The sequence below is a fragment of the Morchella sextelata genome, assembly GCF_020137385.1.
Source record: "Morchella sextelata strain SCLS chromosome Unknown scls_4, whole genome shotgun sequence".
Classification (NCBI taxonomy): domain Eukaryota; kingdom Fungi; phylum Ascomycota; class Pezizomycetes; order Pezizales; family Morchellaceae; genus Morchella; species Morchella sextelata.
The window spans coordinates 339,753-354,835 of record NW_025408619.1 but is presented as its reverse complement, the minus strand read 5'-3'; the positions used below and the strand labels follow the sequence as shown (position 1 = coordinate 354,835).

Below are 15,083 nucleotides of genomic sequence, written 5' to 3'. Positions count from 1 at the left end.
TGCTCGGGATATAAAAGTTGGATGGATGTACTAGTACTTACAGGGTAGGTTAGCTGTATTAGCTAGCGGTCAAGGTAAAGGGGTAGCTAGAATAAGATGTGTGTGGGGTGTAATGTCGGCCGATAGATGAACAAAATATAATGCGTAAGAATCTCACGGTGTGGTTGGCGTGTAGTGGGTGAGTGGGATAGATGATTGGTTGGTATAAGTCATAAATTATCACTCGGTGAATCGGGGCGTTAGTCAGCCAGCAGTGTAGTCCTGGATAAACTCATCACGAAAATCGGGTAGGGCCGGAATAGACAGACAGATGTAGGGGGGCGTTTTTCCCTCTACTTCTACTCCTCGCGATCGTCACTACTTCTACTGCTCGGGAGATCAAACCGAAAAAGTGCGCCGGCAAGAATCTGCCCTGGAGATCTACAGCACGTAGTAACGTGCTGAGCACGAAGAACGGCGCTGAGCACGAACATGAAGCCGTGTAACGGACCAACATGTCACAGTTATGATGGCAGTGAGGCTATGCTAGCTGTAGTACATGCTAGTATAAGCAGCTGTGGTGAGGTCATGGCTGGTCACTCGTGGGTGGAACAGAGCTAGTGGTGCGCATCGACTTGCGGCGATCGACCGGGATAACGTTGTTCGTAGTGTTTTTTTTTTTTTTTTTCGCGTGTTTTTTGTGTAAGGCGGTTAGACAGGTAGGTACATGTATGTAGTTGAGGCTCTTAATTCTTGATGGCAGTGACATATGCATGGAGGGGGGAATGACGGAGGGGGAGGGTAGGGTAAGCTTGGGGGGGGGGGGGTAGGGGCCCGGTGGGTGGGTTGGCAATTTTTTCAACAGTTAGTCAGTTAGGCGTTCCCCGTTAGCGAGTACGGACGGTACTGTACGGTATGGTTAGTAGGTACATGTCATGTAGTATCGGGTCCGTAGGGCAGTCAGTCAGTCAGTCACTAAGCCTCCGTTTCACCCTCCCAGCAATCCGCAGTGGTAAAGTACATAGTGCTTTTCGCATCGAGTGAGAACCTATGACGGGATGGCACATGTACCACCCGAGTCTAACCACGTCTTCCCCCTCGCCCACAAGTACCAGCACCAGCACAAACAATACTTTCAGGTAGACACCTCTATGACGTCCCACACACCCTCTACGACCTGATTGGTCAGCCGCATCATCAGCACAGCCACAATTTGCACTTTTGGGCATGAGCACTCGCACCCAACCACGGGTGGTCTCGGCCACCTGTCACGGCTGCTGCTTCTGGTATGTACACACCAGTGTGTATGTTTCGGGCTCCCGCTTCGGGGTCTGGTACATGCCTGAGTGAGAAAAAAAGGTACCCCACAAACAACTGAACAGTACTATAAACCTGGTATAGACGCGCAGTCAGGGGGTGATGGGCGATGGACCTATCGGTGGCTCTCCTTGGGCGTAATTAGAATCTTCGCACCAGTCAGCGACGTGGACGGTGGTGGGAGAGTGATGGAGGGGGAGGGAGCGAATGGTGGGGTTGGGATGGGGGGGAGATCGATGGGGGGATATGTATAAAGGGTATGCGGGGTCTAGTTTGGGGGATCAGTAAACAGGAAAGGACAGGAGTGAGTGAGAGGTTTGTGGCTGACGATATATCTAGTATATTATCTGCGAGACTTTGCAATTGATACAACGGATTATCTACGCTGGTAGTGGTATTGTCAATTCTTCGGTTCCGATATATATTCAGCGACAATTGCAACGACATCTACTCCGGCAGTAGCATTATTACTCAATTCCAAGAAACCGCGAGAATTATAGCGATACTCACTCCGGTAGTGGTGTTGTTCGGTTTCGATACTCAGCACTAGCGTTTAAATAATATCTACTCCGGCAGCGGTATTATACTCGACTTCAGCAAAAGACGTCAATTGCAACTATATCCACGCCGGTAGTGGTATTATTCGATCTCAATAATCAATAGCGTTTAAAGTATAATCACTCAATCTCAACAAACGACAATAGTTATACAATATCAACTCTGGTAGTGGTATTCGGTCTCGATAGTCAACAGCAGCTGCAATCTACTCCGGTAGTATTATTACTTACTACTTGGTTTCGATAGACAGCAGCAGTTGCATCGATATCTGCTCTACTCTGGTAGTAGTATTATCACTCAATTTAACAAAAGTCAACAAAAGTCAACAATCATAGCGATATCTACTCTGGTAGCGGTATTCGATCTCAATTAAATTTTAATACATCCCACAAGATGTCTCCAGCAACCCCGCCACCGTCCCGCTCCAACACCCCTTCACCGCCGTCCTCTCGCTCCAGCACCCCTTCACCGCCGTCCTCCCGCTCCAGCACCCCGTCACCCTCACCCTCACGCTCCAGCACCCCTCCACCACCAGATTCACCCTCCCGCTCCAGCACGCCTCCACCCCCAGTCCCCGTAAGTCCCGCTCTCCCCCCTACCTTCCCGGCACCCACTAACTCCTCCCAGGATGAATACGAGCAGCAAATCCCCCGGATATCGATCCCTTCTCCTCCCTACGCCGCCCACAACGCCCTCCTTGCTACCCCCGACGACTCCAGCAAGCGCCCCTACACCCTCCCCACCCTCCACTCCGGCACCACCATCATCTCCTTCCTCACGGAGGAGTTCTCCGTCAACCGTATCAACACGATTGTCCGCCACCTCTGGCTCGTCGGGCCCTTCATCCCAGAGCGCCCTCTCCACCGCCAACTCATAGCCGGGCGCGAGATCATTGTCGCCGAAAAGATCGACCTCCACCTCTGCTGGGAGGGCAAACAGCTCTACCTCAAACCCATCCCGGCGTTTCTCCTCCACCACGACTTCTTCGAAGAGTACATCTGCACCGCGCCGAGCGAAGACGCGAGATCGGATCTCTATGCGAGCGCCTGCGGCTTCCTAAAGTCATACACAAAGCTCATCCGCCACGAGAGCGACCTCGAGATTGCAAAGGACAAGAAACTCATCCCGTCCAGCGTGACCTGGGAGCAATGGTGCGCCTTCTCCGCCGACATCGAGGCCAGCACCTCGGTCATGATCCTGAGCCAGCGGTACGACTACGGCGAGCTGCGGCTGACGCGGCTGAACCTGCTGTACGAGATGTGCGTGCACGAGCCGTTCCACTTGGGCGACAACCGCTACAAGTTCCTGTTCGACACGATCAGCTTCGAGTGGCTGCTGTTTGCGTTTGTGTACTTCACGGTCGTGCTGACGGCGATGCAGGCGGTGCTTGCGACGGAGTATGGCGCGGGGAGTGCCGGCGTGCAGAGGGTGTCGTTTGGGTTTGGCGTGTTTGTGTTGGCGATGGCAGGGGTGTCGTGGGCGGTGATGGGCGGTTTTATGGTCTTGAGGGTGTATGTGTTCTTTTTTAGTGAGACGTGGATTGGCAGGCAGCAGTATAGGATCTATTATGTGGACCGCATTATGGAGGGGCTCTTTCGGTGGGGGAATTGATGGTGGGTAGATATAGAGTGGGTGCATGGGGATCGAGATGATATGGTGAAAATTGGTCGTTGTTGACCGTTCGATAGCTATAGACATAGCTGTATAGACATTTTCCTTTGTTCAAAAGTTATAGATGAGCTTTCAATGATAGATTTTACTTCTTTTTTTCTTTCTCCCTGACCTTGCAAGCAACGCATCACGGATTCTCACTCGCAGGAACTTGGGCAGTGAACTTAGATGTTTTTCCATACCGTGTCCAAGGACATTTATAAGAGACCGAGGAGAATAGTATTTTATAATTAATAACTAAGAATAGTAGGGAGAGCAAACTCCTTTTATAGTAAAAAAAATACTTTGTAAATAAACACGTATTATCAAGACAACCGGACTCGTTGTCTTGACACAGTGCTAATAACAGATAGCAAAGACAGCTATTAGTATGGACGAGTCGGTCTAGCCAGCGGTCGACGGCTTATCAGGGTTGAGAACACCATGGGGTTGTTCCTGTTGATTGTACTGGTCAGTGAATGTCGTTAACAATTGCACAATTGTTAAACGTTTCATTACGTAGTTTAGACATTGTTCCAAACTACATGTATCTGTACTTTTGTATTAGCGGTAATTTGGCCTCTAAAACTGTGATTGTAAAAAGAAATTTCCTTTGTTTCAGCCCATCAGTTCGTCTACATTTCGGTTCTTCACTTTGATCATCTCTGAAAACAGTTCTGTGTGCACCGTGGGGCTTTGATTTGGCTTTGGTTGGTTTTTTGACCTTTGTTTGCTCATAACGATGATAACGGCCAGGCACCAAAACCGCCCCAAAGAACGCGAAGAATCAAACACCACACAAACTAAACAAGCAGAAACACCACAACCATAAAGCAAACCCCAATTGTGATTACACCAATAGTAGTGTTCACTACCAGTAGCCACAAAAAGGGAAATCAGCACCATTCGACGCAAGCATCTACACCTCACCCACCGCCTTCTGTAGCTGCGAGCTGTACCGCCACTCCACAGTGCGCGCCATGGCAGGATCAAACACCACCAGCGTCCTCGTCGAGCTCGGAGACACACTTGCAAAGCCCGCGGGTCCAAACCTGCCCACTACCTTCTCCTCCCCGCCCATGACTTCGACTTCTCCTTCAAACCTGCCCCCGGACCCGCTGAGTCTGAACACTAGCTCCTCCTCCTCCTCTTCGTCTTCGTCCTCTTCCTCTTCCTTGTATTGGATACACGGGACGACTGCAGGCTCTTCCAAGATATAATACCCTACACACACACACCATCAGCCCCACACCTCACTACTCTGCTCCACGGCGAACCACATACCTCTAAAAACCCAATCCAGAACCCCCCACGCCACACACACGACCCCCCACAGCAACACGCCCACACCCGCCCCCAGCTGCAAGATGCCCAGTGCGGTGTTCCACCGCTCTCTCACGGCCGCGCCATGGATGCGCACGATGTCGTCCACGATGCTGAGGGCGCCGTTGGCGACGGCGTAGTGCGCGGCAAGCTTCGCGGTGTAGAAAGCGATGAGGACGATGTGTGGGAGGAGCGGGTGGTGGGTGTGCAGGTAGAGGGCGAGGGTGGTGAGGGCGAGGCTGACGGGGAGGAGGGGGATGGTTTGGTGTTGGGGGTGGGGGGCGGACATTGCGGATGTTGTGGTGATGGTGGTGGTGGTCACGGTGGGGAGAGTTAGAGGTTGTTGTGGGGGGATGTTGTGGGCAGAGTGTGGTGAGGTCTGGGGGTCCGATATGGGATGGGGCCGAGAGGTACACTTTTTAGTGTGCCTGCAAGGGTCTGTTTGATCTCGGGCCCTCCCGCACCTCCCTGAACCACGCAGGTTGGTCCGTTGCCCGGGACAAACAGCCGAGTGATGGCCTGTGATGCGATACCGACTTTCCCCCCCCCTTTGCGGTGCGTCCATCACTTACGCTGCGAGAGCGCTGGTGTGTGTTCCTGAGTTGCTGAGGATCTTGAATTTCATTTGAACAGGTCTGTTTCCGCAGGATTGATTTCCTGCTGTCCTTAGTTTTTGTATCTACACATCTAAAACCGCTGTTATAAACAAAAACACGCTGCACAAAACCAACAACCACGCAACGCCTTTATACACCAAAGATCACGAAGACTCCACCCCCGCCCTCGCCACCTTCGCCCTCCTCTCATTCTCCTCCTTCACCGCCAACCTCCTCTCCACCCACGCCGGCGCCACCTCCACCGCCCTCCTCGGATCCTTCTTGTAGCACAACAACAGCCCCTGCACCTCAGCGGGCGTAAACCGCCCCTCCGGCACCATGTCCGCAAACCTCGCCGCCATCTTCCCAATCTCCTCCTTCCCGGGAAAGTCCTCGGGGATGTAATCCCGCAGTGCGAGATCCTCGCTGCTGACATCATACAGGTTCTCGAAGATGCGGGCAATGACGGGTCGCGAGGCATACGAGAAGGCGATCTGTAGGTCGACCCGTCCCGGCCGGATCAGCGCCTCGTCGAGGTGCTCGCGGTGGTTGGTGGTCATGATGAGGATGCGGCCTTCGCTGGCGCTGGCGCCGTCGATGGCGTTGATGAGGCCGGAGAAGGTTACTTTTGTTTTATGCATCTCGGTTGGAAGCGGAGGGCCGGCGATGGGTGGGTCCTTGTCTTTCGGGGAGGTGGTCTTGGAGACAGTGGTAGGGGGAGATGCAGGGGCGGCGATAGAGTCGTTTGCCCGCCGTACACCAGATGCATCAACGTCCTCAAGCAGGACAATACAGTACGTCGGCAGCTGCGCAAAGTACGCGGCCAGGCTCTCGTCGTCGAGCCCGCGCTGCGTGAGCGAGAGCACATACACGCCGAGACCAAAGTGCGCAGCCAGCGCCATGCTAAGACTAGTTTTCCCTGTGCCCGGCGGCCCGTATAGGAGGTACCCGCGGCGGTATGGCAGCCCGCGGTTTGCATACCATGTGATTGTCTGCGGGAGGAGGTACTCCGCGATGTCGGCCACGAGCTTGTCGCGCTGGTCGTCCTCGAGCACCACGCTCGCGATGGGGCGCTTGGGGCGGAAGATTATGCGGCGCCAGTGCACGTCGCGGCCGGCGTCGTCGATGCGGTGTGGGCCAAAGACGCTGGTCATCTCCTTCTGCACGGTGCGCGTGTGTTCGAAGACTTCCTGGAGGAGGGCCTTTAGCACTTTGTTGCCGCGGCCGTAGGTCCGCAGCGTGGTGACCTGCTGCTCGTTGTCCTCGTATTGGCGGACTATGGATTTTGTGACCCTGATGAGGTGCCCGTTGTGGCGGAAGGAGTACTCGGCGTTGGCGGTGATCTGGTAGTATATCTGCACCTTGGCCTCTGCGGGCAGGGCAGTCCTCCGGGAGTGCAGCTCCACGTCGTAGCTGCTCGTGCCGTGGAGCTGGTCGCCCTGCGTCTCGCACAGCCAGGTGTGGAAGTCGTTGTTGAAGCTGCCGTACTGGTTCACCAGACGCATGCTGCAGGTGTAGTGCTTCTCGATAAGCGCCCAGACATAGTTCCAGAGGAACATGGAGCCGGTCCAGAGCGCGGTGGCGAGCATGAACCAGGTGGTGAGGGTGCCGAAGTCGAGGTTGAGGCTGTGGAAGTAGTCGCGGATCACTTCGAGGCCGGGGACGCGGTTGGTGGCCATGGCGCCGAGGCTGAGGAGGCCGACGAGGCTGTTTGGGCTCATGCCGGCGGCGCCGGAGATGGCGTGGGCGAGGCCGCTGATGTCCATGGTGGGGGTTGCGGGGAGGGTCCTCCTGCTCTTTGGGAAGGTGCTGGTGTCTGCGAGTCTCCTAGCCCACTGGCATAGAACCTAAGCTTCTCGATGAGTAAAGATAGAATTGGGGGGGGGATAATCTTTATAGCTACCAAACATCACCGAATGCACCCCAGATATGACTCCAACTCTCACTGATATCGATGTCTATGTTCAGCCTCCGAATCTTGAGTCATGAGAAAAAGTCATTGACTCATGTACTCACGTTTGCAAACACCTTGAGCTATGTAGATCCTCAAAATTTCAATCTGCACGCAGAGTACCGCTGGCTACCTACTTGCTGTTAATATCCGATACCTACTCTACCAGCTCAGCCCCCCTGGCCGTAGTTTTGATATGGTGCAAGAGGGACCTTGTCAACCCTGTACACACCACTTCAGTCAATTCTCCCATTGGCCCTAGGAAGCAAACATCGAGGAGCCTCACCTTTAAGTCGACTTTATGGCTGCAAGGCCTACAATACTGAACTGGTATGAACAGGGATTACAAGGCCGCCCCCCCCCCCCCCCCCCAAGGCCTCTCGCACCATAGTAGAGTAGGATTACCGTACTAGGCGTGGTTAATTGTATGGTACTTATGAATTATGAGCTGAGTGAGAGTCAGAGATGCGGAGGTAAAGCATCTTTGGAATGATCGTAGGCGGCGTAGATAAGACGGCCCAACCAATCCATTGGACGCTGGAATCCCTGGAATCTCAGCCCTGTAGGAAGACCTTATCTGTTGACCCCGGCTAGGTCATGTAGTTAACTCTTGATGCTCGCCGCGCATGGGCGGCGGGGGTTAGTCACCGTGACGACCAGGGATAGTTCCAATTTAGCCGTTGCAACCGCGATGCGGTTTCCGCGCGTTTGACAACGAAATAAGAGAAATAGTTGTGATATACCGCGCCCATCAGCTTGATCCTCCTCCTCAACTATATAGCTAGCGGGAAAAAACTCGAAATATCTTTTCAATATCATAATCTAGATTCTTCAACAGTTGGCCGTGCCTTTTTTTTGCGACAACCAAGGGTGGGTGGACGGGTTCGAACAAAGTAAAAATGCTACAGTGAACCAACTTCCAAGATGGAAGGGGGGGAGGGAGCCTCTAGGAAATAATTATAATACAGATAGGACAGATATCAAGAACCAAGTCAAATAATATCAAGAACAAAACTAGCAGGAAAAAAAGAGAACAAGAAAGGATAAAAAATGAAAGATGAAGAAAAAAAAAAAAAAGTCCGAACAACAGAGAAGAGAGCTCAGAGTATGTATAAATAATAATCGCGGGCATATAGATTGTAGTAGTAATTTGATGTTATGGCGCGCGGTTGGAGCGAGATAGAGCAGTAACCCCCACCCCCGATATAATGTAGTCACTCACAGCTTTTAGGATGACAAGGAAAAAAAAAAAAAAAAGAAGAAAGAAAAAAACTCCGAAACCAAGATAGCACCTTCTTGATCATTCCAGAATTTTCCACGAACCAGGGAAACAGGTCGAGAATCAGTTCTTGAGGCGCAAGGCGTCGTTCAGCAGCTCCTGCTCCTCTTTCTGTAAAGATTATTAGCATCAAATTCTGATAACGGGTCATATATGATCGGGAAAAAAACGTACTATATGGCTAGCCTTGAGACCAGTGGCAACACTGGCGCTGGGGTTTCTGCCAGCGTATTGGACGTGCTTGTCTGTATGGTTCTGCGTGTTGCGGAGAATGGTGTCCAATCTCGGCTGCACAAAGCTCCAGCCACCGGCGTTGAGTGGCTCCTCCTGGGTCCAGACGATCTCCTTCAAATTAGGGTATTTGTCAAGTTCGTCACGGAGTTGTGCCCAAGGGAAGGGGTGCAGTTGCTCAACACGAACGATGGCGATATCGTCGATTTTGTGGGCTTCACGGTGCTTGCGGAGAGCAGCGTAAACCTGACCTGTGCAGATCAATAGGCGAGTGCACTCGGAGGGATCCTTGATACCATTGCCGTGCTCGGTTTCGGGGAGCATCCATTGGAAGTGTGAGTCTCCGGTGAAGTCTGAGAGATCAGAGCGAGCAAGAGGATGGCGGAGGAGAGCTTTGCTGAAAAAGATGACCAAGGCTGTGTATTGTAAGAATCTATCTCATTGATCTTCAAGGATTATGTGTGACTCACGTTTTCTGAATTGACGGTTCATCTGCCTCCTCAAAATGTGGAACAAGTTGGAGGGAGTGGTCATGTATGCAACTTGCATGTTGCAATCTTGGTGCTGGCGCTCGAGCTTTGCTTCTGAGGGGAAAACACGGGGGTCCTCGTTACACAGTTGGAGATATCTCTCAATTCTCCCGGAAGAATGCTCGGGACCTTGTCCATCATACCCGTGAGGAAGTGAGAGAACCAAGCCAGTACGTTGATGCCACTTAGTTTCTCCGGAAGCAATGAACTGATCGATGATACATTGGGCATTGTTGGCGAAATCTCCAAACTGGGCCTCCCAGATGACCAAGGCATCAGGAGAAGAAAGTGAGTATCCATATTCAAAACCAAGTCTAGAAGATATTAGCTTATGTGTCTCGGAGAAAATACAAGATTCTAGAAAGACTTACACTCCGAATTCACTCAATGAAGAGTTGCAAATGACAAATTTAGCCTGGTTCTCGCTGATGTGCTGCAAGGGTGTGTAGATATCCTCTGTTTCCTGGTCATGGAGAACCGCGTGTCTTTGTGAGAAGGTACCACGCTCTACATCCTGTCCACTGACACGAACGTGCTTGCCATCATTGAGCAAACTACCAAAAGCAAGTGCTTCGGCAGTCGACCAATCGATGTTCTTGCCTTCCTCGACAGTCTTCTTACGGTTTGCCAAGATACGCTGCAAGTTTCTATGAACATGGAATCCTTCGGGAGCAGCGGAAATTGTGTTGGCAATGTGCTTCAGTGTAGCCTCATCGACTGAGGTTGGGAGGTGAGGGAGAACTTCGGTAGCCAATTCCTTAGGGGACTTGAAGCCTAGTTATACATCAGTACAAGAGCTTATTCGAAGATCTCACGTTATCAACTCACCGTTCCATGCACTAGCAAGCCATTCCCTGGCAGTGGGCTGGTAGTCCTTTGACTTGGCAAAGCTGTCTTCCAACATACCCCACACCCTAAATCCCAAGTCAATTAGAGCACTCTTTCGATGGTTTACAACTCTGAACGGGCAAAGGCTACGAACCATTTTTTGTGTTCCTGGATGTCCTCTTCCGAAAAGCTGCCTTCATCCAACAAAGCTTTGACATACTGGTCCAAAGCCGGTACTTTTTCGGCGATCTTCCTGTACATCAAGGGCTGGGTGAAACTGGGCTGATCGGTCTCGTTGTGTCCATACTTTCTGTAGCACACAATATCGATAACAACATCTCTCTTGAACTCAGCCCTCCAGTCCGCTGCCAACTGGCAGACAAAGTTAAGAGCTTCGACATCCTCAGCATTGACATGGAAGACAGGCGCATCAATCGACTTGGCAATGTCAGAGCAGTAAGGTGTGGAGCGAGAAAATCGGGGATCTGTTGTGAATCCAATCTGGTTGTTCACAATGAGATGGATGGTACCACCGGTCGAGTATGCGGGGAGAGAGTGGAAACCCATGGTTTCATAAACCACACCTTGTCCAGCAAATGCGGCATCACCGTGTACAAGGAGCCCCATAGCAGTAGCATGTGCCTTTTCGTCACTGTTGAAGTGTTGAATTGCACGGGTCTTTCCCAGCACAACTGGGTCCTCAGCTTCCAAATGAGAGGGATTTGCCACCAAAGAAAGCTGCACTCGTTTACCAGAGGGAGTAGGTCTTTCAAAATTCATTCCGAGATGGTACTTGACGTCTCCAGACCCCTCATCACCGGGCTCGGTTGTCCCTCCAAATTCACTGAAGATACTCTCATTGGGCTTGCGGACGACGTTGGAGAGAACATTGAGACGACCACGATGGGGCATGCCAATGATAATGTCCTTCACCCCGTGGTCAACAGATCTATCAATCAATGCCTTCATTCCAGGCACCAAGGCCTCACAACCTTCAAGACCAAAGCGCTTGTCGTTGGGGTACTTAGTTGCAAGGAAAGATTCGAAAGATGTTGACCAAATCAAACGGTCAAGAATACGGCGCTTCTCATCAGGGCTGTATTTATAGGGAGTAGGGACCTCAACACGTTCCCTAATCCAGTCGCATTGTTCGCGATCCGGGATGTGAACGTACTCCACACCGTAAGAGCCACAGTAGGTCTTCTCACAAGCAGCGACGATTTCCCTCAAAGTCATTTTTTCTCTGCCTTCCGTAGCGAATCTTGGGAGAATACCGGGACCAAGCGTATACTCGTCATCAAGATCTTTCGCAGTGAATTGGTAGTGGTCAAGGTCAAGCTCACGGGGGTTCGCGGTTCCGCCAATATCCATTGATCGAATTCCCAGGGGGTCGATCTTTGCTTTGTGGTGTCCTCGAACCTGGTATGCACGAACAAGAAGCTGCACCTTCAAATGTTTTGTGACATCGGTATTGCCGCCAAGGTGTGCCCCAGGAACGATCGCAGGGACACCACCGGTGGGGGTAGGAACGAGAGTTGGGGGTGCTTGGAAAGCTTGTGATGCAGGACCATCTCCCTCCATGTTTTTGAAATATACCTGCCATGAAATGTGAACGCTTTGGGGGTCTTTCTTCCACGAGAGGTACATTTCGTCGATATAGTTTGCGGTGTTTCCTTGCAGGAAAGCATCTGAAGGATCCTAGAAATACAAGTTTTCTCAGTTTCCATATACTCGGGAAGTTCATTTATCGACCATTTCATCATTCATACCACTCCTTTCGCATTAGCTGATGATGCAGCATAGCTTCTTGACTGCACAGCCAAGAACTTTCCCTGTGCTGGTAGAGACCTGGACCAGCGAGGTGGAGTAGTCACAGGGACCGAGCCACGAAGTCTGGAGATAGAACTGCCGCCAAGGCGACATGAGCGAAGGCTCGAACGAAGCATGCTGAGGTATCAAGAAATGCTCGTGATGGGTATAAAGAAGATGAAGAGGGGGGAGGAGAGGAGCAATACGATGATAACGGCGATGAATATGTGGCGGTTACTGTGGTTGTAGTGGTATAGATGCTCGGGGAACGGAGGGGGCAATGAATGCTCGGGAACAAGGGAAACTCGGAGGGGTGACCCGAGGAAGTGCCGTAGAACTGGGGAGGGGGTCCGTTAAACAGGGCACTCTCTTCTAGAAGGAAACGAGAAAGAAAAAAAAAGGTCAACCATGAAGTGCACGAGAGGAGATTCGTGGGGATTTGACCCACTAGTCCGTTTTCGTAGCTAGCGCGATAAAATCCCTCGTTCTTTCTGCACCCTGAGCGAATAGATAAGCACGATCTAATCTTTCCCCTTGACAACCAAGCTTCGGAATCCTTGGCGAGGCGCACAGATGACCCGTATTTGGGTTATGTAAGAGCGTCAGCTACAATTGCGCTGTCATAAAACGAGGCATCAATGACAATCATGACCACACTAGAGCCTAGAGCTTACTACAACATCGCCACCGGTCGTCCGAAAGGAGCATTTCAAATGTTGCATGAGACTCGAGCTCAGCATTGGTACCTGACGAGTGATATCGTGTGAAGTATTGCATTTCGGGCGAGAAGGAGATATTCGGAACCGGCTATATAAATATCCGGAGGGGTAAATCTGCGCAAAAACTCATTCCCCTCTCAACCTGCACATCGATATTGTAGGAACTACAATACCCTATGTATCTATAGTAATTGACCCAAAAGATTTGATGAACCGAGGTTCGTTATTTAGGTTTCTATCCCCTAGTGGAAACAATTTTTAATGGCATGGTGCCTGAGAAGAATTCTATCCCCGGGTTGTCCCGAAGTGACAAAGCTCCGGACCGAGTCAGGACCCAGCATCTCTGGATATCCAAAGTAAGCCCCATCCTATCTTTTAAATAAACGTACATTGCAGCTAAACTATCTGCTGTACCTTTATAAAAATTACCCACCTATCAAGATTGGGATTTCCATTTCTTATCTTTTATCTAATCCCTGCAACAAACCTTTTCACCTACAGTATCCGGTAGAATTATTGCGAAAGTCAGAACTAAAAGGGTGGGTTTCTTGGCCCGTGCTCACTGCAAAAATTCCTTTGAGGGCCAATGGGACTATCGGGTCACGGAAAACCCACTTTCGCATTAATTCTACCAGAATCTGTACGCCTTCTGAAGAAGCCACAGTAGGTTCTGTACGCCACAAAGGAATTTGTGACTTGGAAAAAATAAGCTCTGGTATTACCTTGAGCCGTGCGGGACGTTACAAATTCTGTACTCGGTAGTTACAAGGTTCAAATTAAAAAGCACGAACGACGTCATGTGCCTTCATTCTAACCTCTTAATCTCTTCGGCGACGACGACAACTACATGATATACATACCACCACCACCACCACCACTACATTACATACAGAGCTTTAGCACTACCACGAATACCACAAGCATATCATGTATTACAAGTGAGTGACTGAAATTGACCATGTGAAAGCACTATAGACTACTAGTGCTCTACATATATGAGTTGTCATTGCACATGACATGAGTATTTCTCGTGGATTCCCACGATCATCCATTTTATTTCAGTGCCGCATATCTTTATTTCTCAGGCTGAATATATGGTACTGGGCTTATCTGATCTAGTAAGACACCCATCGACCCAAGCTTTGGAATTACTTTGAGGTCGAGCGATGCTCATTGACCCTTTGATTTCATCAATACTGGCTAGACTAGTGGATCATACTTAGTGCGAGATATCGGACGAAATTCGGTCTCACTTGCAGCGAATGTTTAGTTGCGAATCGAAAAGCACGGGCCATTTCCTCTGGACCCGGCAGCTATGTAAGGATTATCTTAATGATCAAATTTCATCGGTCCAGAAATCCTAGATATCCAAGGGCGACGGGGACAGGAATTTTGAGGTTCCTTTTCTCTCCTCACATCAAACGAGAGGATGATGAACCTATCACCCAGTGGAGAAAACACGTTTCTTGGTGGGGATGAGAGGAGGGGAAAGATGAAGATACTAGAGATAAGAAAGGTAAGGTACATGCGTGAGGAGAACCCTTAGTTAGGCTTCACTCCGCGTGGGTTCGATAAGATGTGGAGAGTGATGCTCATATATGAGGGGAAATGGATGATTCTTGCATAAATACAGTCAGTTCAGGCGTTTTGCATCATGTAAACTGACCGGTGACTTGTTTAGAGTTGAACAAAATGATAAAGCTCCCAAAATCTTGTAGATCCTAGGATTCGTTTAGCACAGTACACGCACTAAATACTGAAAAGATTCACGACGATGACTATTGGAGGTTGATATGCGGGGTTGCTTCGTTGACAGCTTGCAGCCCCAATCGGGAAGCTGCTCGTGTCTCCTGTACCAGACGTGTCGACTCGGTAAAAGTGATCGAACGGGAAAAGCCTTCTTAGAAATCATCATCTCTCACTCGCGTGGGTAGACAATTGGTTAAGGCTGCATGTTGGTTCAACTTGGTGGTGCCCCGTGACCCAATCCCTGCAGAAAACAAATTTTACATGGTCTTGGCTGAGTTTACAGGGTCCGTGGCTTTATCAAAATTGTCAATCTAAGACAGTGATTTCTTGCCCATTGGCCCCTTGGCCCACGCTCTAGACAAAACCTACCGACCCGGGGACACGCTCGAAAGAACGATGTCTTACAGTCCACATCATCATTTTCGTCATAAACGCAGTGAAGTACTTAGGTACCCCTCCGCGGCCGTAGAAGTCTTTCATCACCTCAATCTCCTAGTCCTTCCTTCCTTTAAGCATTTTTCCTTTTAGTTTTGTATTTTTTGAACTATCTTAACGCGTTTTGGT

General features: G+C 50.4%; 4 protein-coding genes across 4 annotated transcripts; 1 reads left to right on the top strand and 3 right to left on the bottom strand.

Moving 5' to 3' along the window:
- Window positions 1-2,247: 2,247 nt before the first annotated feature.
- Window positions 2,248-3,465, top strand: H6S33_010012 (uncharacterized protein; the record flags this gene model as incomplete). Its single annotated transcript, XM_044841929.1, has 2 exons — window positions 2,248-2,430; window positions 2,482-3,465. The coding sequence occupies 2 exons, from the start codon at window positions 2,248-2,250 to the stop codon at window positions 3,463-3,465; spliced, it is 1,167 nt and encodes a 388-aa protein (XP_044697155.1).
- A 958-nt stretch (window positions 3,466-4,423) lies between these two features.
- On the bottom strand, window positions 4,424-5,116 carry H6S33_010011 (uncharacterized protein; the record flags this gene model as incomplete). The annotated part of the gene is made up of 2 exons (XM_044841928.1): window positions 4,424-4,728; window positions 4,789-5,116. 2 exons carry the CDS (start codon window positions 5,114-5,116, stop codon window positions 4,424-4,426), a joined length of 633 nt encoding a protein of 210 aa, XP_044697154.1.
- Window positions 5,117-5,587: 471 nt separating this feature from the next.
- H6S33_010010 (uncharacterized protein) lies at window positions 5,588-7,189 on the bottom strand (the record flags this gene model as incomplete). The annotated part of the gene is made up of 1 exon (XM_044841927.1): window positions 5,588-7,189. One exon carries the CDS (start codon window positions 7,187-7,189, stop codon window positions 5,588-5,590), a length of 1,602 nt encoding a protein of 533 aa, XP_044697153.1.
- A 1,527-nt stretch (window positions 7,190-8,716) lies between these two features.
- H6S33_010009 (uncharacterized protein) lies at window positions 8,717-12,188 on the bottom strand (the record flags this gene model as incomplete). The annotated part of the gene is made up of 7 exons (XM_044841926.1): window positions 8,717-8,764; window positions 8,828-9,300; window positions 9,355-9,728; window positions 9,786-10,188; window positions 10,243-10,328; window positions 10,397-11,940; window positions 12,012-12,188. The coding sequence occupies 7 exons, from the start codon at window positions 12,186-12,188 to the stop codon at window positions 8,717-8,719; spliced, it is 3,105 nt and encodes a 1,034-aa protein (XP_044697152.1).
- Between the last annotated feature and the right edge of the window lie 2,895 nt (window positions 12,189-15,083).